The sequence below is a fragment of the Mesocricetus auratus genome, unplaced genomic scaffold, assembly GCF_017639785.1.
Source record: "Mesocricetus auratus isolate SY011 unplaced genomic scaffold, BCM_Maur_2.0 Super-Scaffold_100027, whole genome shotgun sequence".
Taxonomy (NCBI): Eukaryota; Metazoa; Chordata; class Mammalia; order Rodentia; family Cricetidae; genus Mesocricetus; species Mesocricetus auratus.
The window spans coordinates 4,891,615-4,914,102 of NW_024429208.1; the positions used below are offsets into that span (position 1 = coordinate 4,891,615).

Here is a 22,488-nt window from a genome sequence, read left to right on the forward strand (position 1 = left end):
GCCCAAAGCCCAAGTCTACTTTAGTTAGCTCCGGAGTTATGTTAGGGTTATAAAGGTTTAATTCTTTTATGTATTCTTTCCTGGTTCTTTACATTAGCCATGTAATTATCTACTCAAGTAGAGTATGGATGGTTTATTCATTTTTTTGAGACAGGATCTTACGTAGCCTCTCCTCGAACTCATGATCCTCCTGCCTCCCGCATCCTGAGTGCTGGGATTACAGGTGTGTGCCACCACATCCAGCATGGAAAAATTATATATATTTTAGACAGAAATCTTCAGCAAAAACAGAAACTCGAAGAGAAAGGCCGTGTGTTGTATTCCGAGCTCTGTTGCGGTTTGGTAACGCATTTTGCTATTCTTTATAGTTGCCGGGGTTATTGGCACTAGCTGAGGTTCTCGGTCCTTGACGGGATTACCATATCTAGCCTCCACCCTGCTCTGAGCCGTTACTGGCTGGAAGACTCAGCCGAAACCACAGCGGAAACTTGCAGCTATCTGGGTGTGGGGTGGGGGTGATGACGGTGGTGGCGAGGCAGCTGGTGAGAGGTGAGGACCTCCGAAGGGTGGCCAGGGGTGTTGAGGCCGGGAAGCGGTTTTGCAGCAGGAATCGGCGGGAGGAGTGTGACAGCCGCGGCTCCACCCTCTGGGAGGAAGAGAGGGTTGGCTCCCGCGCTCGCTTCCCCTCCAGGATCCCCGTGGTCGCCGGCCCCGCCCTCTCAGGCCCCGCCCTTGGGCCCTGGCGCTGGCCGTGGTGCTGAAACGCGCGCTCGGCAGAGCCGGCCGGGCGGGGCCTGCAAGGGGGAGCAGGAGGGGAGAGCAGGGCGGCGGCGCAGGCCCAGACTCTGACCGACCTGGAGGAGGCAGCAGACCCGGGACCCTCCCGGTCTGGGCGGACACAGGTTCCTGGGAAGCCGTCTTCGGAAGCCACGGTTGAGCTTGGTCTGCTGCGCGCCTGGCTACGCCGGGGGCGCGCTCACACTGACCTCAGGCCGCTCCTCACACCAGGCTGAGGAGTGACCCACGACCCGGCCCTGCTCCCTAGAGCTGTAAACCCTCAACCAGCCAGTAACCCCCGTCCCAGTCCTGCGGCCTTCGCCATGGTGAAGTTGCTGCCAGCCCAGGAGGCCGCTAAGATCTACCACACAAACTACGTGCGCAACTCACGCGCCGTGGGAGTGATGTGGGGCACGCTCACCATCTGCTTCTCCGTGCTGGTCATGGCCCTCTTCATCCAGCCCTACTGGATAGGCGACAGTGTGAGCACGCCGCAGGCCGGCTACTTTGGCCTGTTCTCCTACTGCGTGGGCAACGTGCTGTCGTCGGAACTCATCTGCAAGGGTGGCCCTCTGGACTTCTCCTCTATCCCCTCCAGAGCCTTCAAGACAGCCATGTTCTTCGTGGCCTTGGCCATGTTCCTCATCATCGGCTCCATCATCTGCTTCAGCCTGTTCTTCGTCTGCAACACTGCCACCGTCTACAAGATCTGTGCCTGGATGCAGCTGGCTGCAGGTGAGCAGGGCTGGCAGCGGGTGGGACAGCCCCAGGGCACAGCTGTGGCTTCACGTTCCTGCAGAGGCTTCTTCTTTTTTCTTTTTCTTTTTTTATTTTTCGAGACAGGGCTTCTCTGTGTTGTTTTGGAGCCTGTCCTGAACTAGCTCTTATAGACCAGGCTGGTCTCGAACTCGCAGAGATCCACCTGCCTCTGCCTCGAGGGTGCTGGGATTAAAGGCATGTGCCACCACCACCTGGCCCTGTAGAGTGTTCCACAGAAGATCCTGAGTAGAGCTGGGTATGCTCACACCTGTGATCCCAGCACCTGGGAAGCAGAGGCAGAGGACTGCTGTGTGTGCCAGCCCAGCCTGGGCTACACTGTGAGGAAAGTCTGAGTCTTAGAAAGGATGAGGCAGGGTCAACGAGACAGCACAGACGGAAAGACTGCTTGCCACCATGTCTTGATCCCCGGAGGTCAATCTCCAGGACTCACATAATGTGAGGAACAGACTCCTTTGAGTAGTCCTGTGACCTCCATAAGCACGCTGTGGCATGGGCCGAGAGTGTGGATGTCACATACACACACAGCTAAAAGTTAAAAAAAAAAAAAAGGTTGAGGCAATGTTTGGTCAACTCATGCCAGAGAGAAGAGCCTTGGTGAGCGACACAGGGCTCTGGCAGAAGCAGTCAGGTAGGTGTACTAACACCCAGACCACCATACCTCAGGCGTGGCTCCCGGGGTGGGAAAGAAGGCCGTTGCCATGTGGCCTAGGATCCATCCCCACGGCTACGGCGCTGGCACTTCCCGGAACTCTACACTCACTCTCTGCCTCTTCCTACCGCCCCCGTGGGAGACTCCAGGGTTTTGGGCTGTCTGTGTTACCCTCCCCTCTCTTACTGTGGAGAGAGTCTTCGTCCCTGGGTGCGAACTCTGTGTTGAGTCACTGTGTTGTAAGGTAGTGGTGTCCAGACACCCTGGGCCCTCTGAAACCAGGTCAGGTAGGCGTTGCTTGTGGGGTCCCAAGGCGAGGCATCTCCTGCCCGCCTCCCTGCACTAGGCTCAGGTGACCCTTAGGTCAGCTGCTCTTGGTCTCCACTGGCGCTCAGGAAGAGAGGACCTGCGCCCTTCAGCAGCCTTCGATGTTAGTCCCTAACCATCCATAGACGCCCATCATCAGTGGTGGGGACGCTGGAGACAAGGTGCCCGCAAATCTTTGGTTAAAGTAGTATTACCTTGACGGGGTCAGAGGCTGTCAGAACCAGGAGCCTGGATCTCAGGCAGGCAGAGCCAGAGGGGACCCCAGCTGTAGCTGAGGAATTAGGCCAGCAGAGGGGGTTAGAGTTGGTCAAGGGTATAGCAGGCCAGCAGGCAAATCAGACCCTGGGAGAATTAAGAGCCCCCCAAATTAGATGTATTCTAAGAACATTTTTGTCGTTGTTGTTTTGAGACAGAGTTTCTCTGTGTAGCCCTGGCTATCCTGGAACTCACTCTGTAGACCAGGCTGGTCTTGAACTCACAGAGATCCACCTGCCTCTGCCTCCTGAGGGCTGGGATTAAAGGTATGGGTCAACCACTGTCCATCTTCTAAGACCATTTTTATTGTGACCCATATTTTATAAGCATGATTCACAACACCCTTCATTTGCTGGTGAAGTCTCATAGGACCCAGTAGAGAGTGTTCCTGAATTTACAAAGTCCGGGTTCAGACTTGGTGAGCACTTAGCCAATGCAGACAGACTTAATTCCCCTTCGGACATGTAGGCCACTCACCTGGCCTGCGTTCCTCCCCAGCCCCCAGCCATCTCCGAGCCTTGCTGGGTGGTAGGGACAACAGTCCACGGTGGTCCTATCAGGAAGGGGCTGTGGTGGGTGGCTGTGCTTGCCAGCTGGTCCTCCCCCTCAGGAGGGCTACAGGATGGGCAGCAGGACAGAGGCCTGGGTGGAGGAACCCCAGGCTATTTGAGATACTATCTGGGCCCCAGAGCTGAAGCGCTGAGGTGGCCGAGTGCCATCCCATGAAGCATTTATGTGGCGTGAGGACAAAGGTGGTGTTGGGTTCCATGCTGTGTTGTGAGGGGCGGAGGGAGGGGGAGAGAGTGTGCTGAAGCGCTGTGCCCCATAACCAGCAACTGGGGGAATTCATCTGTTACCTCAGAATTTTCCACGAAGCCAGAGAACCCGGTGAGGGTAAGGAGAGAGGAAAACTGATGTCCTTGCCATCAGGCTCAGTTGTATTCCCTGACTCGAGGTAACCTCTCATCTTAGTGAATTTGGGTTATTGCAACAAATTCCAGATGTGAGGGGGGCACTTATTTCTCACGACTCTGGAGGCTGGATAACTGAGCTCCGGTGGGAACAATGTGGCTCCGGTGGGGGTCTTCTTCACGCTGCCAACTGCCGACTTCTTGCTCCGCCCACAAAGGAAAGGCCGGAAGTCTCTCTGGGGTCCCTTTTATAGGCGTGCTAACCCCGTCTATGAAGGCTTTGCTTCATAGCTTAAGTACTTGCTAAAGCCCTGTGTTCCGATAACCATCGCTCCGAGGGTTAGAATTTCAGCATACAGGTTTGGGGGCATTCAAAGCACTCAGCCCAGCGCTCGAGATCTGTAGGGTCTGGTGACAGCACCCCATGCCTTGGGGATCCGGTGAGGATGAAGCACTTTATAAGCCCTTGGCAGGGGCGCTGAGAAACCAGGTCTTGCCCCTCCGGTGGCCTGAAGCACTGGACTCTTGTGCTATGGGCCCCATGGGTCTGCGCTCATCGCTCCCGGCTGTCTTCGCTGTCCTTGCTGCAGAGGGAAAGAGCACGGGAGGTTCTGGAATAAAGTGAGAAGCGGGGAGGGGGCTGGCCCGCCTTCATTTGGTCAAAGGACCTGAGTTGTACGGTGGGCCGTGAGAATGAGAGGCTCTGCTGACCGAAGCTACCGCCTGCCGCACCGCTACACCTGCTTTGGGGGTGGAGGATGGGCGGGCATCTCTCAGAAGGCTGGAGGGCTCTGGAGCCAGAGTGGGTAGCGTCTTGCTGAGTCCAGGGTGAGACTGGGAGAAGGACAGACAGAGGACCGCCTGGTGCGGGGCAGAGCCACCTGGCTGAGGAGCCCCGCCCTGCATCTCTTCCGACTGCTGGTTCCCGGGACTTGAGCTTCGTGAGCTTCTCCACTTGTATTTAGCATGGGTGGAAGAGGCTGCCTCCCACCCCACCCCGCGTGGTTCCCAAGGCTAACCCCGACACCGAGGGGGCGACAAAAGCTGTTAAGGTGTGAGGGAGGCGGCCAGGGACATGCCCGGCCGGAAGCCGCCAGTGCCCTTTGTCTCCTTAGCCACAGGCCTGATGATCGGATGCCTGGTGTACCCCGACGGGTGGGACTCCAGTGAGGTGCGGCGGATGTGTGGCGAGCAGACGGGCAAGTACACGCTGGGCCACTGCACCATCCGCTGGGCCTTCATGCTGGCCATCCTCAGTATTGGAGATGCTCTCATCCTCTCCTTCTTGGCTTTTGTGTTGGGCTATCGGCAGGATAAGCTCCTCCCCGATGACTACAAGGCTGATGGCAAAGGTACCTGTTGTCTTCCTCTAGGGACTGTGGGTGGAGAGGCGGGGTGGGACGGTGGCTCTCACAAGTCCAGTGTGTCTGGGTCCCCTGAGTAGGGACAAAACCAGACACTGTGCCTGTCCTCCCTGAGAAAGGGCACCAGCGGGGGGTTCAAAGCGGGTAGGCCATGCAGAAAAGACCCACGGGCAGGAAACAGCCCTAATACGGCTGAGGGAGCAGCTGGCTGGGGTCCCCCTGGGAGGCCCTGAAGCTGGGTCGTCATGGGGGGGCGGCAGGTGGAGAGCATGGCGGGGTAGGAGGTTTGGGCTGCTGGGGAGGACGGGTGGGGTGTGGGTGGCCTTAGAAACGTGATGGTATTGAATGGACAGCCCGTGAAGTGGGGATGGGATGGGCTCCCAGGCTGCCTCTCCTGTCTGTCCAACTCCGTTGCCACCGGTCAGCTTCTTCCGGCAGGGGGCAGTGTGGGGCTAATTGGGACATGGATTCCTGGGAAACCTGCTTCATGTTGGCCTCCTGTTGTCTGGGATTTTAAGCCCATCTCCTTTGGGCCCTTCCTTCCAACTGTCCCGAGGGGCCTTTCCAGTGTCAGTGTTAATCTGGTCAGAGAACAGCACCGGTCTCACAGCTCCAGGTGCTGTGCCTAGCAGTGGCCGCCATTACTCCTAAGACATGTCAGGGATCTCCCCAGCCTCCTGAGGACAGTGCCATCATACTGGGCCTGGACCAATGACATTCGTTCGAAGGAGAAACTGTAAGCCCAGAGGCCAGACCTTCTCTAGTCGAGTCTGGAGCACACCCATCTGTAACTAGTATTGGGAACTGCACATTGCCAGAGCTGGGTCAAGATCTCTTTCCTCCTTCACGGGGACCCCTGTAGCTGCTGGATCCCCCAGCACCCCATTTAGGGAAAGAAACTAGTTCTTACAGAGAGCCTTTCCTATGCAAGGCTGGGGTGATGTCCTTACAGAGAGCCTTCTCCACGCAAGGCTGGGGTGATGTCTCCTTTCACCACACACAGAGCATGTGAGGCAGTGTAGGGGTTCCTGTGGCACCCTGCTCCCACGGCGTCTTCTCCAGAGTTCAGACTTTTCCAGGAAGGTGAAGCAGTCGTTGGGAGCACTGTGGGTAGTGCTCAGCCTCCAGGCAGAGCTATCCTTAAGTCTGCCTTCGCATATGCAGTGTTCGTAACTGAAGACTTGTTTCGTCAAAGAGAAGCAGTCCCTCGTGCCGACCCTCTCTGAGGGATGCCTTGCGCAGATGGCCTTTCCTGACTGAAATGGCCGGTGCCTTCTCCTCCTGAGTGCTGGGTACCTGCCTTCAGTCTTGGCAGAGTCCTCTCTGCCCACATTTCATCCTCTTGGAATTTAGCAGTCACTGCATGGGGCAGACATTAGAATGAAGAGCTGTTTTTAGAAGCACTTTGACCTTGAAGAACCCTAGTGGAAACCATGATTGCTCTGCTGAGGGGCTGAAGAGGCATCTCGTGACCCCTCACTCTCACCAGGGCTCGCTTGGTCTCTGTTGCAGCCAAGAACACCCTTCAGAACTGTACCCTGGAGACTACAGGGAGGTTTTGGTCCCCCTGGAGTTTCTTTGGTGGCCAAACAGTTCCCAGGAACCAAGCATCTAGGAGGCTGAGGCGGGGAGGAGTGTCTGGAGTTTCCTTGTGTCAGAGGCCTACGTGTCCTTTCTGTAGCCTGTCATGGCTGCTAAAGCAGGGGCCTGAGTGAGGGTCTGGTTCTTTTATTTCTAAATTATTAGAAGTGAAGCCCTTGAGTTTAGTTTACCCCTTCACATCCAAGCCCCAAAGTCATCAAGTTCTATGATTTAAATGAGTTAATGTTGGAAGGCAGAGGCAGGCATACCTCTATGAGTTCGAGGCCAGCCTGATCAACAAGAGCAAGTTCCAGGACAGCCTCCAAAGCCACAGAGAAACCCCTGTCTCGAAAAACCAAAACCAAACCAAAACAAAAAACAACAACAAAAGCAAGTTAATGTCATATTAATTATGTTAATCAAAGTGAGGTCGTGCTGAGGCTTGGGTAGCCCGTAGAAAACACAAGCATGGGTGTGGAGACACCCACTCCCCTGCCTGCCACTCCAGTGTCTACTTTTTCTCTCCCCCCTGGCCCCACGAGTACCATTTCCAGCGCTGCTTCCGGCCCCTGGGCTTCAGTGGCCAGTGCGGTGTAAAGACCGACTACAGCATGGTGAGGAGGCCATGTCCTAACTTAGAATTCGCTGCTGGAAATGCAGCTGCCTTCTTGAAAGCCAACAAGAGGCTCTTTAGAAAGAGGAATCTGAGTGGGTGATGGTACACCCCTGTAATCCCAGCACTCGGGAGGCAGAGGCAGGAGGATCTCTGAGTTTGAGTCCAGCCTGGTCTATAGAGAGTTCCAGGACAGTCAGGGCTACACAGAGAAACCCTGTCTGGAAAACAAAACAACAACAACAAAAGAACAAGCAGGAAAGAGTCTGAAGAGCTGGAAGCAGGCAGAACTCAGCCTCAGACAGGCAGCCTCCTCATGAACTGTGTTCTCTCCCCAGAGGAAGTCTGAGGGCAGGCGATGGACACTCTGGCAGGTGAGTCTGCATGGGCTGGCTGAGTCAGGCTGGGTGCAGGTGGGCAGCCTCAGGGGAGGGAGCTGGTTGGGACCTGTGACATTCAGGGTGAGAGCAATCTTGAGATGTGAAATAGCCAAGAGTTACTCTCACAAACCAGTGGAGCCTGGCGAACAGACGAGAGCATTCTCGGAAGCCCGCATCATGATCTGGGCTCTGATTCTCAGGAAGAATTTTAAGTGACTCATAAGAAACATGCAGCCGGCGTTGGTGGCGCACGCCTTTAACCCCAGCACTCAGGAGGCAGACACAGACGGATCTCTGTGAGTTCGAGGCCAGTGTGGTCTACAGAGTGAGTTCCACGACAGCCTCCAAAACAGTACAGAGAAACCCTGTCTCGAAAAACCAAAAAAAAGAAAAAAGGAAAAAAAAACCATGCTAGAAAACCTAATACAGAAGAAAATAAGCTACAGAGGAAAAAAAGCAATGTTCAACAAAACTAATCTCATAGAAATAATAGAATTATTTGACATTCCAAATATTAGGTTTCTCTCTGTTCCTGCATAGCTGAAATTAAAAAAAAAGAAGCAATTACCAACCAGTTTCAGTGTGATTCCAAAGGAGGCATGGCGTATTGATTTCTTTTTGTTTTGGAGACAGGATTCTCTGTGTGGCACTGGCTGGCCCGGTATTAGCTCTGTAGACCAGTCTGGCCTCAGACTCACAGAGATCCGCCTGCTTCTGCCTCCCCAGTGCTAGGGTTAAAGGTGTAGCCACCACACCCAGCCTTGTACTGATTCCTTTATTGCCTTTTAGCTTCTAAAATGACTTAGAAATTAAGAGTAAAAAACAAATAGACACCAGAATCACCTCTTCTCCCTCAGTGTCATGTCTAATAGATGCCATTCACTGAGGGTCAGGTGGTCTGTGTGCACACGCGTCATATTCACTTCAACTGGGGAGCTTGTTGGAAGGCAGCTGTGCTATAGCAGGAGGGAACTACAGACCGCATTTCTAAACAGGAACCACATCTGGAAAGCACAGTTGATGTCTATAAGTATTCTTCCCATGGCTCTCCAGTGGCCACCGTGAACCCCACACTGTGGCTGCTGTGCCATTGTCTAGACTGACTCTGCTGCCTGCAGACACTCAGGGACACCACTGTAATTTTCTGCTCTTCTGAGTGGAATCCACCCACAGCCTCATGTTCACCGTGGTGCTAGTGAGCCCATCTTTTGCTACACTAGAATGAGGAACTCACTCTGTAGACCAGGCTGGCCAGGAACTCAGAGATCCGTCTGCCTCTGCCTGAGTGCGGGGATCAAAGGCGTGCGCCACCACGGTCGCCGAGTCGAGCTTAGTTAATTGGCTTTTAAAGTGTTATAACTTAGCAGTCTTTTCTGTTTCCTTTTTCAGGGCATTATTTCCCAGACGAGAAAATCAGGGCTTGGATCCTTCAGAGACCAGGACTTTCCCTCCAGCGTCCTGAGGCACAGAGTCTCAGCACAGGGTAGAACCCTCCAGTCTCCCGCAGCCCACAGACGTGCAGTGATTCACATGAAGACATTCAGGGACTGAGGGGCATGAGGGTGCTGACCCACAGAGACCCACGCTTCCCTCCTAGCTAGCATTTCCCGTGAGCAAGCCGCTTGGCTCTTCGGTGGCCTTTCTGCTGGACACCAGGCTTCCGGTCCCTGTGTAGGGATCCGAGCTTTACGACTCCACCAACAGTGAGAAGAGGCCCGAGACTGGGGTCCACAGCGTCCCTTGGCTTCTCCCTACTTCCCGTTGCTGCTCAGAGATGGGTGAGGGAGAGACCAGACATAGGGTCAAGAAATTCCCAAGTTCAATCTGACTCCTCCTTGGAACCCAAACCACATTTCCCACGGTGCCCCAGGGTCCCAGCCAGAACTGACTTCTAGCTTCAGGAATTTGCCATTTACATGGAAATAAATTTTACAGTACATTTCTGTGAGAAACTTGGGATTTGACATACCTGATGGGCAATCTTCTGCCTGGGAACAGACTTGGCTGTGGTGCCCCAGTTGCCCTGTCAATTAGCTCAGAGCCCACAGGCTCAAGAGGGAGGAGTTAGGAGGAGGGCGTAACTTGTCGAGTCCAGTGCACACAAGGCCCTGGACCTGATCCCCAACACCGACAAAGAAAACGGGCAAAGCCTTTTACTAAGGCAGGGTTGTACTCACCTGTTACCCTAGCATCTGGTAGAGGAAGAACCATTGAGGATTCAAGGTCATCCCTCCACTACATCGCAAGTATGAGGCCAGCCTAAACTATTTGAGACCCTGTCTCAAAATCTAACAAAGTCCCCCTGCACAACGAAATTCAGATGTGGTGGAGTTCTCGATTGCCGAGGCTGAGGACCTCAAGGGGGAAGGGGGCAGGTTACATACCTTGACTGGGTCAAAAATAAGATCCAGTCACTCTGCGTGAAATGTAAACTTGAAATCTCAGGTGCTCCCTGCAGCCCTCACTAACTACCCGTGCCAAGGGACACATGGCCCCAGGAGGAGGAGGTGGGGGTAGGATGGGGGGTTGGGTGGGGGCGGGGCTTAGGGCAACACTGACCTGACGGCATCTCAGCAAAGCTGCCAGCAGGATGAGCTGTTGACCTGGTATCTCGGCTCCTCGGTGGGACCATCCTCCTCCATAGCCACCCAGGTAGCCTGCTTCCTCAGAAGGGTCTGAAGTCAAAGACAGGGCTGGGGAGACAGACAAAAGCCACGCCCCTCCCTAACCCGTTGCCGGGGACTGACCCCCCCCCATCTCACCTACCCAACTCTACTAGCAAATCCAAGAGATGCTGGGAGGTGGGGATGATTGGGGCTCTTTGTATTGTCTGTTAGTGGACACACACGGGGTTACATAGGGCACCAGAGGGCCGTGGTTTGGTGTTTGCTCTGACAGGCCCTGGAGGCAGAGATTCACCTGCCTCGGCCCCCAGACTGGAATTTAAAGTGTGCTACCATGCCTGGCTGTCTCACTGATCCAGTCTACTGACTAAGGCAGAATGGTTGCCTCTCTTGACTCTACACCTCTGCCCTGCAGCTACAGTTGCCCGGCACCAGCCCAGGCTTTTGTGTGCTGAGAATCCAAACTCACTGTAGAGTCATCTTCCCAGGCCTGGGCTCCTTGAAAAGTTACTTTTTGCACTGGCTTGGTGACCTTTGATGCCTGCATTAGGGAGGCAGAGGCAGAGGCAGGCGGATCTCTGGGTTCAAGGCCAGCCTGGTCTACAGTGAGGTCCAGGATAGCCAGAACTGGAAATACAAATAAAGAAAAACAAGTTACATTTTGCAGCTCCTCAATTTTCTGCTGAAATGGGTGTTTACTACAGTGTCCTGCTTGAGCGCAGTTATGTTCCAGAAACCTTGAACAGCCTTGTCTCTGAGATATGCAACACTTACTAACCTACTTGTCATCCGGGCCTGAGTCACGCTGATCTCCACACCCTTCCTTTAGAATCTGGGCCACTGCAACAAGCAGCACAGTTTGTGTTGAAGAGTTGGAAACTCACGCTTGCTAACCTCAGAGCACTCACGGAGAGCGGGGTCTGCTGTGGTCATTTCCAATCCAGTCACCCTCTAGACCTAGCAAACCCATGTCTCAGCAGCACAGAGAACACTTCCTTGCTTAGAATATCAAACTTCAAAAAAAAAAAAAAAAAAAAAAGCCGGGCGTTGGTGGCGCACGCCTTTAATCCCAGCACTCAGGAGGCAGAGACAGGCGGATCTCTGTGAGTTCGAAACCAGCCTGGTCTACCGAGTGAGTTCCAGGACAGGCTCCAAAACAATACAGAGAAACCCTGTCTTGAAAAACCAAAAAACCTGTAAGTTTTCAATCTCACCAGTACACCAAGTAATCAGGGCTGGATATGCCTGGTCTGTGGTCCTCACAGCTAGACTGAGAAGCTCACAGGTAAAATACCGGCCTAGCACATGCCAGGACCCTGACTTCAGCACAGCAAATGCTAAGACTCCACATAGGGCTCAACAGGCTGTCCCAATAAACGACCTGACCCCTCCCTTCTCTGGTTCCATTAGCAGAGGCCTTCAAAAGTTCCTCTAGGAACTTACCACAGGGAATGGATTAGGCAGGGACAGCTGACCTAACAGAGACTCCATCGAGCCAGTTGCTCAACCAGAAATGGTTGCATTGTGTGTCATCTGGCAGTAAAAACCCTTCCCATGTGTGTGCACTCCACCGAGAGGCTGCCGGACGAGCACTGTGGGCCTCCTCGGTTGTGTTGGCTGGATAGGGTCTCACTGAACCCGAAGCTCCAGGGATCCTGTTCCCATCCCCTCAAGGTCATCATGCTTTTCATTTTCAAACTCCACACCTGACTTTTTTTAGTGAGGTTTATGTGGTAATTACTGAGCCACCTCCCCAGCTCCTAAATGTAGTAAATAACTTTCTTACAATTTTCCAAAATACACTTCAACTCCACAACTGAGAGTTAAGAGCAAAATTTCATCCCCATGAAAGTGCCTATGTTACTATTTTATCGCACAGTTAATTGGGGAACAAAGACAAAACTTCTGGAGACAAGCAGGTTATTAAATACTCTGTTTATTGTTCTGCATTTGTGAGGACACAAACAATGCACTCAGTAGAAAGAATATAAAACATACCAGGGCTTTGCTTTTAACCAAGAGCCAACAGCAGGCCTCCAGTGAGACCTGGCCTCTACGGCAGCCACAGAGCCCAGCCAATCTCAGGGTGGCCATGGACGGACAGACAGCTCGTGCTGCTGCCTCTTCCAACTCTCCCAGGTCCTCTGGCTCCCTAAGGAATAGGGGGGAGCCCTTATTTGGTGGGACTTGTTCCCAAAATGAAGTTCCAGGTTCTCCCCTCATGATTAAAATAGGCCTGCTGTTGGCTTGTTTCTTGGTTCTGTCACTAGGATTCCTGTGATCCTGCCACTGTGACTTACTGAGAAGCAGTTTCAGGTGGGTCTGCTATTGCTTTAGATGTCAATACAGTGACACCAGAGTGGAGAAGAACTCATGATGTAGGGTTTCCCTGCCGTTATGTGATGTCATCTGCTCTCTTTATTCCAGATAGGTGCATAGATAGCCTGACTTAAAACTCTTTCTACAGGAACACGTCTGGTTCCAGGAATAACCAATCAAGAGCCAATAATGGCTGGCCAGTTCCTCAGTTGAAGTTGATGAGCTCCACGAGCCTGCTCTCGAATGAGTGCATCCCGGGTGACTCTCCAGGCTCACACACAGGAAGGAGGCAGTGGCCAGTTTTGCTCAGCTTGCTTAGGAGAGCCTTGGTTTGCAGGCCCATGTCTTTCTGCAAGTTAGAAACTGAGCTGTTTCCAGAGAGTGCAGTAATTAAGACCCATTGGTCTTTGCTAATTAGCAAGCAGCTAATTCCACCTCTCTTCTGGTGCTCACTTCACCCGAGGAACATGTATGTTTAGGTAATCAAGTTTATGAGAGGCTGATCTGAAAACAAAATTCACAAAGCCTTTTTGCATTAAGAAAAGCCTCAAGTACATTTCAATCATCTCAAAATTGTAGTTAGAAACTGACATTATACAAGGAAATAGCAGCACAGGATGGCTAATACCAAAACCAACAGGGGGAAAAGAAAAGTGCCATCCCCTCCCCGCCGTTCTTTACCCAGGGTTTTTCGCCGAAGACCTCCGAGCCTCTGAGAAATGAAACAGCAATGCCACACGGAGAAACTGTATCAAGGACAGGGTTCCAGGCAAGGCAGGGAAAGCTGTGAGTGGATGCCAGGAGCTGTCTGGGAAGGACTTGGAATGCGGGAACACTCTCCAGTAGGACAGCTCTGGAACACACATCTCCTGTCTGGGTCACCTCAGGGTTCTAGTTATGAGAGAGTAAACTTAAGCTGAGCAAGCCAAATGCCAGGAGGCGTCCAAGCCAGACGTGTGGACCACAGCAAGCGCTCAGGGCAACAGAGACACACAGAGAGGGCTATCTGCACAACACTGGAGGCTCTCGGGAAATATCATTCACTGGTTCTGTTTAGTCTACATGAAAAATCAGAATCAAAATTCCAGGAACTCAGAGTATAAGAGAAATCAGACAGTGCCTTCAACAGTGATATTGGTAACCAAATTTGTTGCTCATCGAAAAATGTAGCATACAAGTCGCAGGAAAAAACAACGTGAACATAGAGAACACAGAAAGAATCCAGGCGGATGACGCGGCCTGGACACAGCACTTTTAATGTCTCTGCTGCTCACAGATTCACACCCCTCCCCTGACTGGTGCTGGCAGCGGGATATGAACTAGAAACCCGACTCTTAGAGTGGGGAATAAGAAGGGCTCCCAGATCTTCACAGCCCCCTTTAAAAGGTGCTGCAACCTAATGAAAAGGGCAGGGCAGAGGGCGGGGCTGTTCACACTTCTAGTCTTTGGCAGAGCCCAACTAAGGCCAAATTCACCTAGGATGTCCAGTGGCTGTGGGGATTTCCACAGGGTCAAGGAAGCAAACCCAAATGAACATGTTGGATTAAAAAAAAATTTTAGAAGCCCTTGAAGAAAAGAGCTTCACCCTGAAAGGGAAGAGGGAAAGTCTCAGAGGGGAGGGTCGGAGGGTCAGCCTGATGAACTCCGCTGCAGCGTGCAGGAGGGGCTTAAGAATTGAGCCAAGGGTGCCGGAGACACTCAGCAGCGGTGGCCCTCTTCTCAGGGATGAGTTCCAACATAGGCAGCAGGAAGTCTGTGAAGCCGGCAGCCTCCTCCTGGGGCCACTCATACTTCTCTACCAAAACCTCCAGGAGGCCCCACGGCTTCAGCTTGGTGATGTGTTTCAGGTCACCTGTGGGGACAGCACAAGAGTCACACAGTCCAAAGCCTTGTGGTGTGCTCCAGCACCGCCTTCTGAACAGCTGGCTCCCTCTAGCAAATGGTGCGTCTTAACAAGCCAACGGTTTGCACACAAAAAGCCAACAGCATGACAAATATACACAGAATGGCCTCAGGGCACCACTTGGATCACACAACCCTTGCAAGGCAGGCATGTCTTCCACCACTGAGCTGCACCCACAGTTTTCAGACGTTCTGTGGAAGGACCTTGAAACCCTGGCAGCTGAGATCTACAGGCCTCAGCCCCTGTGAGGAATCTGAGGTCATCACTTGGCAGCTTTCCTGGGCAAAGGCTACCAAGAACCCTGTCCACACAATGAGACTGGGGGCCCTTTCCAAAGGCCATGCATGCCAGAGCACTTTCCCAGCTCAAACGAGCTTTAACCTCTCTAAGGATGCCTCCTGCTCAGGTTCCTAAGGGCACAGACAGCAGACCAGATCTCCAGATCCTTCCAGCTTCATTCTCGGCTTCCGTTCATCCTCCACATATACAGAAACAAGATGTAGTTCATGCCTGTGACTCTAGTACTCAGGAGGCTGGGCAGGAAGACTGGCTGAGTCTGAGGTGAGGACTGCCCTAAGCTAGGGAACTGGACACCGTCTACAAAGTGAAGACATTATCAAGCTATCTCTTCCAACTAATGCGGTACCCCCTACTCAGTTTTGCTTGCTATGGGTCCCTGCGATGAAGCCTAGGCTGACTGGAACAACTCCGGGCCTGGAGACTGGAGACTGGGATTAGAGATGGGCACACTACGCCCACACTCCTGACAGCACAACAGGAAGCTGCAGTGTTGTCTGTCTGAAGGGAGAGTGTGCTCACACACTCATGGGATACAGAGGTGAGAGACAGACACTGTCCTTGTCCTCAGAGGCTTTCAGTTACTAGACATACAGGCACTAGAGCACTGGGCCATCTCTCCGGGCCCATATTGTGGTTTCTTCTTTCATTTTTGGAGACAAAACTTGTCTATGTAACTAACATCCCTGGCTGTCCTGGAACTGGCTCTGTAGACCAGGTTGGCCTTTAACTCACAGAGATCCGCCCGCCTTTGCTGGGATTAATGGTGTGTGTCACTACCACCCTACCCCACAGTGTGTTTTTAAGTAGGGGTGGAGGCACACACCTCTAACCTAATCTGAAATACATAGGGAGACACCACTCAACACCAAACCAAACCCAACAGTGCGGCTGTGCTGAACCCATCATTACTAAGCCACACTGCGTATCCATGGTATACTCACTCACTCGCCTTTCTCATTTCAGACACTTTTACCCTTTAATAACTGGGAACAAACAAATCTGCTTTACCTTTTTTGGTGAAAAATTCCTTGGAATATTTCCCTGCCACGATGAGCTTGCGAGGCACCTTCCCCAGAAGCTCTATGATCAAGGCGATGTGATCTGTATGGGCAGACATTTCAGGGAGAAACAGAGCAGAGATGACAAGCTCGCTCCAGACAACACACAGCACTGAGGGCACTGCACACGTGCTTCCTGTCCTCGCCTGTCCAGGGCAGGGCCCATTCCAATGACAACACCTCAGCACCTCTCCAGGCAGCCCTGAGTGACAACCAGTCAGTCTTGGTACGAGAAGCTCTGCTTCCTCAAGTTGTGTTCCTGAGCTTGTCTACCCAGACTGAGAAGTCCTCTGATTGTTTCCAACTGTGGCCAAAGGGCCTTGGAATCTTGCCTATCAGCTACGGCTTGTGCCAGGTGGGCCGAGATAGAAGTAGGACCACAGGATCAAGGCTTTCCACGAATAGCTTGTCTAAGGGTCAGCAGGTTAAAGTGACAGTGAGCAACACCCAGGTGTCCAGGGCAGACCAAGAAGACCACAAATGACCTTGGGTCCTGCTTGCCTAACTGCAAGCTTTCTCAGTTTGGAGGCTTATCTACAGCCATAACCCTGAGCCCAATGGGTTCTTCAAGCAGAGGAAACGTGTCAGCATTCCCAGACCACCACAATAGCTAAATAACAACACACACATCAGCCACAGCTCTGAAAAGCCAAGTGGCAGCACAATGGCAGGGGCCAAGGGCTGACCTGACTGTGAGCACCAACTGGAGATGTAACCCAGCAGCAGATGCCTCTCCCTACTGGGATTTTCTTATGTATTTTAACGTCCAGTGTGGTCGTGGAAGGTCCTGCGCCATTACGTGTATTCTGTAGCGACACTTTATAGTCTGGTCAGGGCAAAGTATACAAGAGAGATGCAATGGCATTTGACAGCCCCACAACCCTACAGCTCTGAACTTCTGAGACAGCGGTTGTCAGGACTAGAGAGGGCTCAGCAGTAAAGAGCTGTTCTCTCCAGAGAACCTGGGTTCAGTTCCCAACACCCACATGGCAGCTCACAACTGTATTTCTAGGGTGCTTGATACCCTCATGTAGATATACATGCAGGCAAAATCCCAACACACACAAATAAATTTTTAAAAACTTCAGTGGCTAAAAAGAAAAAAAAATAGTGTCTCTCAAGCTTCCTACCACTGCGACCCTTTTAATACATTCCTCATGCTGTGGTGACACCAACAACAAAACCATTATCATCACCATTTCGCCTACCTACTGTTTTTTTGTAGCCCTGGCTGTCCTGGAACTCACAAATTCTACCTACCTTTGATTCCCAAATTAAAGGTGTTCACACCACCACCCAGGCATAAAATTATTTTCATTGCTACTTCATAATTGTACTTTTGCCACTGTTATGACTCATAATGTAAGTATCTGGTATGACCGCTGTGAAAGGGTCTTTAGATCCCCAAAGGGGTCAAACCGCAGGTTGAGAACTGCTCTTCTAGGAGAGCGGAAGGGGTGCGATGACGTACACAGGAAACACACCCTACTGTACTGAGCAAAACGCACAGCTCGACTGCTGAGCACGTCACCTGCAGCTCTCTCCACAGTACTCAGGATCTTAGCACACTGCACTCACACTGTCTACTAACATCCAAAGGGAGGCATGCCAGAGCAGAGCAGGGCATGGAGGGCGCACGCTTCACACAGCTGCCACGCAAACCGCTACAAACCAAACCCAGCACACAAACCAAGAGGCCAAGCATTTCCCGCATCAACCTTTTTATTCACCCAGGAATCGGGACGGCAGGCTGGCAGAGTCGGATGCACCTAGCTGTTTTTCCCATGCCCTTAGATGGAGCAAATGACAGTATGGGCTTTTCCTACAGGGCACAAAATCTAACACACTACATTTAATTTAAAATGGAATTCTAGAGAACTTAAAAAGAAACAAATATAGCTTTAATTTCTAGAAAAGGGGAATGCTAAATGTTATATATAGAGGAGATAGTCTCTGTCACAGTGTTGCAGGTTAGATTAAAATTATTGACTTCCAAATCAACATGGAGACATAAATGAAAGGGTGAAATCTGAGCTGTGGGAAAAGTCAGTCTTTGAAGGAAAGTGAGCACATGTTGAAACCACCCACGAGCTCAAAAATGAAAGTAAAAGAAGTTAACTGACTGTGGCCAGCAGAGTTCTTTAACATTCCATTCTTTTTTTTTTTTTTTTTTTTTTTTTGGTTTTTACGAGACAGGGTTTCTCTGTATTGTTTTGGAGGCTGTCAGTCCAGCCTGGCCTTGAACTCACAGAGATCCGCCTGCCTCTGCCTCCCAAGTGCTGGGATTAAAGGTGCTCGCCACCACCGCCCAGCTGGCATTCCATTCTTTAAAAAAAAAAAAAAAAAAGGATGCCCTCTAGCCGGGTGTGGTGGCACACACCTTTGATACCAGAGCTCAGGAGACAGAGGCAGGAGATCATGATGAATTCAAAGACAGCTTGGTCTATAGATTGAGTTCCAGGACAGTCAGGGTTAGAAACCCTGTCTCAAAAAAAAACAAATAAAATCTGTGATCTCATACAACCCATACTGGCCTCAAACCTGCTATATAAACGAGGATGACCTCGAAGGTTACAGTCTCCTGCTACCCTCGGTGCTGGGATTACAGTGTGCCCACCTCTCAGTGCTGGAGGCTGGGCTCAGGGCTCATGAATACTAGTCAGGCACTTCAACAACTGAGCTGCCAGTCTTTACTGTCTTTTCTTGTGTCTTCTGTATCTAACACTAATATACAAGGCCTTGCTTATTTTTAAACTTCTTGAGACAGGCTCTCAATGTGTAGCCTAGGCTGGCCATGACCCCATGATAGCTCCACAGGTTTCTTTAGTGCTGTGATGTCATCACTATTCCACTTAGCTTTACATCAGCTCCATTTCCCCTGGTCTTACACGCTCCTAGCACATTCACAAAGACCTATGGTGCCAACAAGTGATACTAGTTATCTGTGGGAAGCATAACCGCTATACACAAAACAGCTGGCACAGGGCACTCACCTTCATCACGTGTGTAATCCTCTCCTGAGTGAGGCTCAAACAAGTAGTCCCCTGTGGCTAGTTCAAAGGCCTAAGAGAAAGAGAACACATGACAGCATTAAAAAAATTCCTTTGCAAAGCCTCTTGCTATTCAATTCCAATACTGTTTAAAAAATTATTCAAAAATCATTCCTGAAGGACAGTTATATTGACTCTATAACAACTCTCAGGAGCTGCTCCTCCTTCCCACCATGCATGTCTCTGGGTTTGAACTGGGGCTGTCAGCTTTGAATACAGGTGCCTTAGCCAACTGAGCCAGCTTGTGGGTCTAGAATTCTGTGTTCTATCCACCAAGAAACTGCCTCAAATGACAGAAATGCAAATGCCTCAGAATTCAGCATGACATTCTGTACCACAAATATGAACTTGTTAGACAATACTGTCCCCTAGTCCTAAGTGTCTCTCTGCGGTCAGCAAAGGGCACAAGTGGGTGTAAGGGAGTCTGGGCATAAATCACTCCAGAGAAGAACAGCTCCCTCCGGTGTTGGAATCTGAAACTGTCTAGAAATGGTGTCTACACCCCCAGATGACACTGAACACTGACATTTTTTTCTAATTTCAATGCTTAACAAAAAGTGTGTGTGTGTGTGTGTGTGTGTGTGTGTGTGTGTGTTTTTTTGAGATAATCTTGACTATGTAGTCCAGGATGGTCCTGGATTTTTGGCAATCCTCCTGCCTCACAAGACATTCTTTACTTACTGCTGAGGAGGAATCTGTCATACTTTGACTCTGGGGACTAGTGAAATCACAATTAAGATGTGCACAGCTGGGCTGGAGAGATAGCTCAGAGGTTAAGAGCATTGACTGCTCTTCCAGAGGTCATGAGTTCAATTCCCAGCAACCACATGGTGGCTCACAACCATCTGTAACGAGATCTGGTGCCATCTTCTGATGTGTACATGGAGGCAGGGTGTTGTATTCGTAATAAATAAATAAATCTTTAAAAAAAAAAAAAAGATGTGCACAGCTGACACACAGGGGACCTTCCTTAGTCCCATCAGTCCAACAAGGGAGTGGCCTCTCGGACTCGTTTCTAAGCCTGGCCTTCATCTGCACCCTTGGTAACAAAATGCTAAATCAGCTGTCCCTGAGAGGTTGTGGGGGACCACCTCCAAATTAACCCTGTAGCCAGGTGGGCAGAAGCTGACTTGGAAAAGCAAAGACACTCATGGTAGAACAAGGTCTGGGCGGTCAGGGTCCCTGTGAGCATAGAAAGCTCTGGCCAGAGCTCACAGGACAAGGACACCTGCTGGCTGGCACACGGTGATTCATGGATCAGCTGATGACTGGACCCCACACCATGAGAAACAAAGACTTAGGTCTAAGGATTTGCTGAAAGGCAGAGAACCCAAGCCTTTCCAGGGCGTCCCTAATCTGCAAACAAGCCAAGAGCTCAAGGACACTAGTCATCTCCCAGCACAAACACCCGGACAGTCAATGCTCTCAATTCAGACACGTCGAGTCCCTGGTGAACAGCTGTGTTACTTTGCTAGAGTACGGCAGTTAGCAAACAGGGTAGGAAGGGCTTACCATGCATGCAGTGCTCCAGATGTCAGCGGGCGTGTTGTAACCAGATCCTATCAGAACTTCCAAAGACCGATACTGCCGTGTCTGGATATCTTCAGTGAAATGCTTGTGCTGAGAAATTCAATGAGCAGAGAACTTTAATAGTCATATATTTCACAAAAGAACGACTCAGGGTTGTTTAATAATGGAGAATAAAGTAAATTCTCTGAAAAACTGCCACTCATTTTCATGCTGCTAGCCCTAAAACAAATCTGCCTTACTGCTACTTCAGATAACTTTTAAAAACCGGTAAGCTTTAATATACATACGCACATATACATATACGTTTGTTTGCTTTTTTGTTTGTTTGTTTGTTTTTCCCCAGACAGGGTTTCTCTGTGTAATCTTGGCTGTCCTGGAACTCATGTACTCCAGGCTAACCTTAACTCATAGATCCGACTGCCTTTACCTCTGAGCACTGGGACTAAAGGCATGCGCCACCATCACCCAGCCAATGATGAATCTTAATTTAGTTTAGACACACAGATTTAGAAATAACAATAGCTTTATCTAGAAATCAAAAATTAGAACCAGTGTGGTGGGGCACACCTTTAATCCTGGCCCTTGGGAGACAGAGACAGGCAGATCTGAGTTCAAAGCTAGCCTGGTCTACATAGTAGTTTCTAGAACAGTCAGGGCTACAATGAGACACTGTTTCAAAAAGCAAAACAAAGAAATCCAAACCGAGCAGCAGGCAAACAAAGTACACAGAAAAAGGGTCAGCAAGAGGGCTCAGCAGGTAAGGGAGCCTGCCGACAAGCATGACATTCTCAGACCCACCTTGGGGGAGGAGTGAGGGGGAGAGGCTATCTCTTGCAAATTGTTCTCTGATGCCATGCAACATGTCACACAGGTGTACACATGCAGATTCCCATACAGTAAAGGTTAAAAGGAAGCACAACATGAAAATAAAGACTTAAGGTGAGTCTTGTATAGGAAACAAAACTGAAATTATACTAAACCATGCAAAACTGAGCGCAGAAAGTGACCCCTGCAGCCCTGCTAAGACTGGGCAGAGTCAGGTAGAAAGGCTGCATGGCATAGGCCCTGCGGGGCACCGGACCAAGCGAGCAAACAGTGTCCCAGGTGGATGCATCCGTGTCTGCTACATACACAGATGGGGAGCTGGGTCTTCGTGGACACCGTGTTAGAGAACACAAGGCCGCTCACAGTCTGCCAATCTCACCCGCCGGGGAGACCATCTCCAACAGGATAACCTCTGTGTACATGTGTACCTCTCTCTGAGTGTATGTGCTTGTGTTCATGGAGGTCAGAGGGATGTTGGATCCTCTGGAGATGGAGCTATAGGTGGTTGTGGTCTGTCTGATATGGGTGCTGGGAATGGAACTCAGGTCCTCTGTAAGCAGTAATTGTTCTTCAGTGTTGAGCCATCTCTCTGTGACCTCATCGGGCACTGAGACCATTCAGAGGAATTATGAAAAGGTGCACACTTTGTCATTCTGCTGGAACAGGTACAAGTCTGGGCACAGGCAGCAGCTTTTCTGAAGCTGTAATTCTCCATTCCATGCACTCCTGGCTGTAGAAGTTTGCCCGAGCAATCTGCTGTCACTGTCAGTGCTCGGCCATTGCAATCCTGATGCTTCCAGCACACTTTGCTCTGTGGTTTTATTACAATACAGTGTAGCAAGGTCTTTCCTGCTACAACTGTTGACTACACCTTCTCTGCCTCTGGACTGAAATTCCTCCATGGCTAGACTTCATTATGTTCCAAATTTCTCCAAGGTACTGCCGACTCCCTACTATTACCCTGGCTTGAAGGTCCTACTTCCTGCCCCATGTTTCCAGGTCTGCTCTGGCCCTGTCTCCATTAGTCTGTGGTGAGGCTTTCCAAAAGGCTGCCAGTGGTTTGTTTTTTCTTTTTTCCCCTTTGTTTTTCAAGATGGTTTCTCTGTGTAGCCCTGGCTGTCCTAGAACTCAAAAGATCCAATTGCCTCTGTCTCCCAAGGCTGGGATGTGTCATCACCACCCAGCTGCCACTATTTTGTTTCTTCAGTATTCTTGCCTTCTTAGTTTCCTACTGAATTTGTC

General features: G+C 51.0%; 2 protein-coding genes across 3 annotated transcripts in view; one reads left to right on the forward strand and one right to left on the reverse strand.

The window, feature by feature from the left end:
* Nucleotides 1-718: 718 nt before the first annotated feature.
* Nucleotides 719-9,576, forward strand: Lhfpl5 (LHFPL tetraspan subfamily member 5). Its single transcript, XM_013124305.2, has 4 exons — nt 719-1,512; nt 4,815-5,051; nt 7,596-7,631; nt 9,027-9,576. Exons 1-3 carry the CDS (start codon nt 1,101-1,103, stop codon nt 7,604-7,606), a joined length of 660 nt encoding a protein of 219 aa, XP_012979759.1. The 5' UTR covers nt 719-1,100; the 3' UTR covers nt 7,607-7,631; nt 9,027-9,576.
* A 2,605-nt stretch (nt 9,577-12,181) lies between these two features.
* Srpk1 (SRSF protein kinase 1) overlaps nt 12,182-22,488 on the reverse strand; it is a 36,285-nt gene continuing 25,978 nt past the window's right edge. For both annotated transcript variants that reach the window (XM_005084900.4, XM_040732081.1), the window contains 4 exons: nt 20,404-20,511; nt 18,835-18,904; nt 15,792-15,884; nt 12,182-14,432 (listed from right to left, as the gene is read on the reverse strand). In XM_005084900.4, coding sequence (XP_005084957.1) covers nt 14,248-14,432; nt 15,792-15,884; nt 18,835-18,904; nt 20,404-20,511 — 456 coding nt within the window. In that variant the 3' untranslated portion in view covers nt 12,182-14,247. The remainder of the gene's footprint in view (nt 14,433-15,791; nt 15,885-18,834; nt 18,905-20,403; nt 20,512-22,488) is intronic.

Coding starts and splice junctions, on each gene's coding strand:
- Lhfpl5 (XM_013124305.2), top strand. CDS start 1,101: ATGGTGAAGTTGCTGCCAGCCCAGGAGGCCGCTAAGATCTACCACACA. Junction 1,513..4,814: donor CTGGATGCAGCTGGCTGCAG/GTGAGCAGGGCT, acceptor TTGTCTCCTTAG/CCACAGGCCTGATGATCGGA.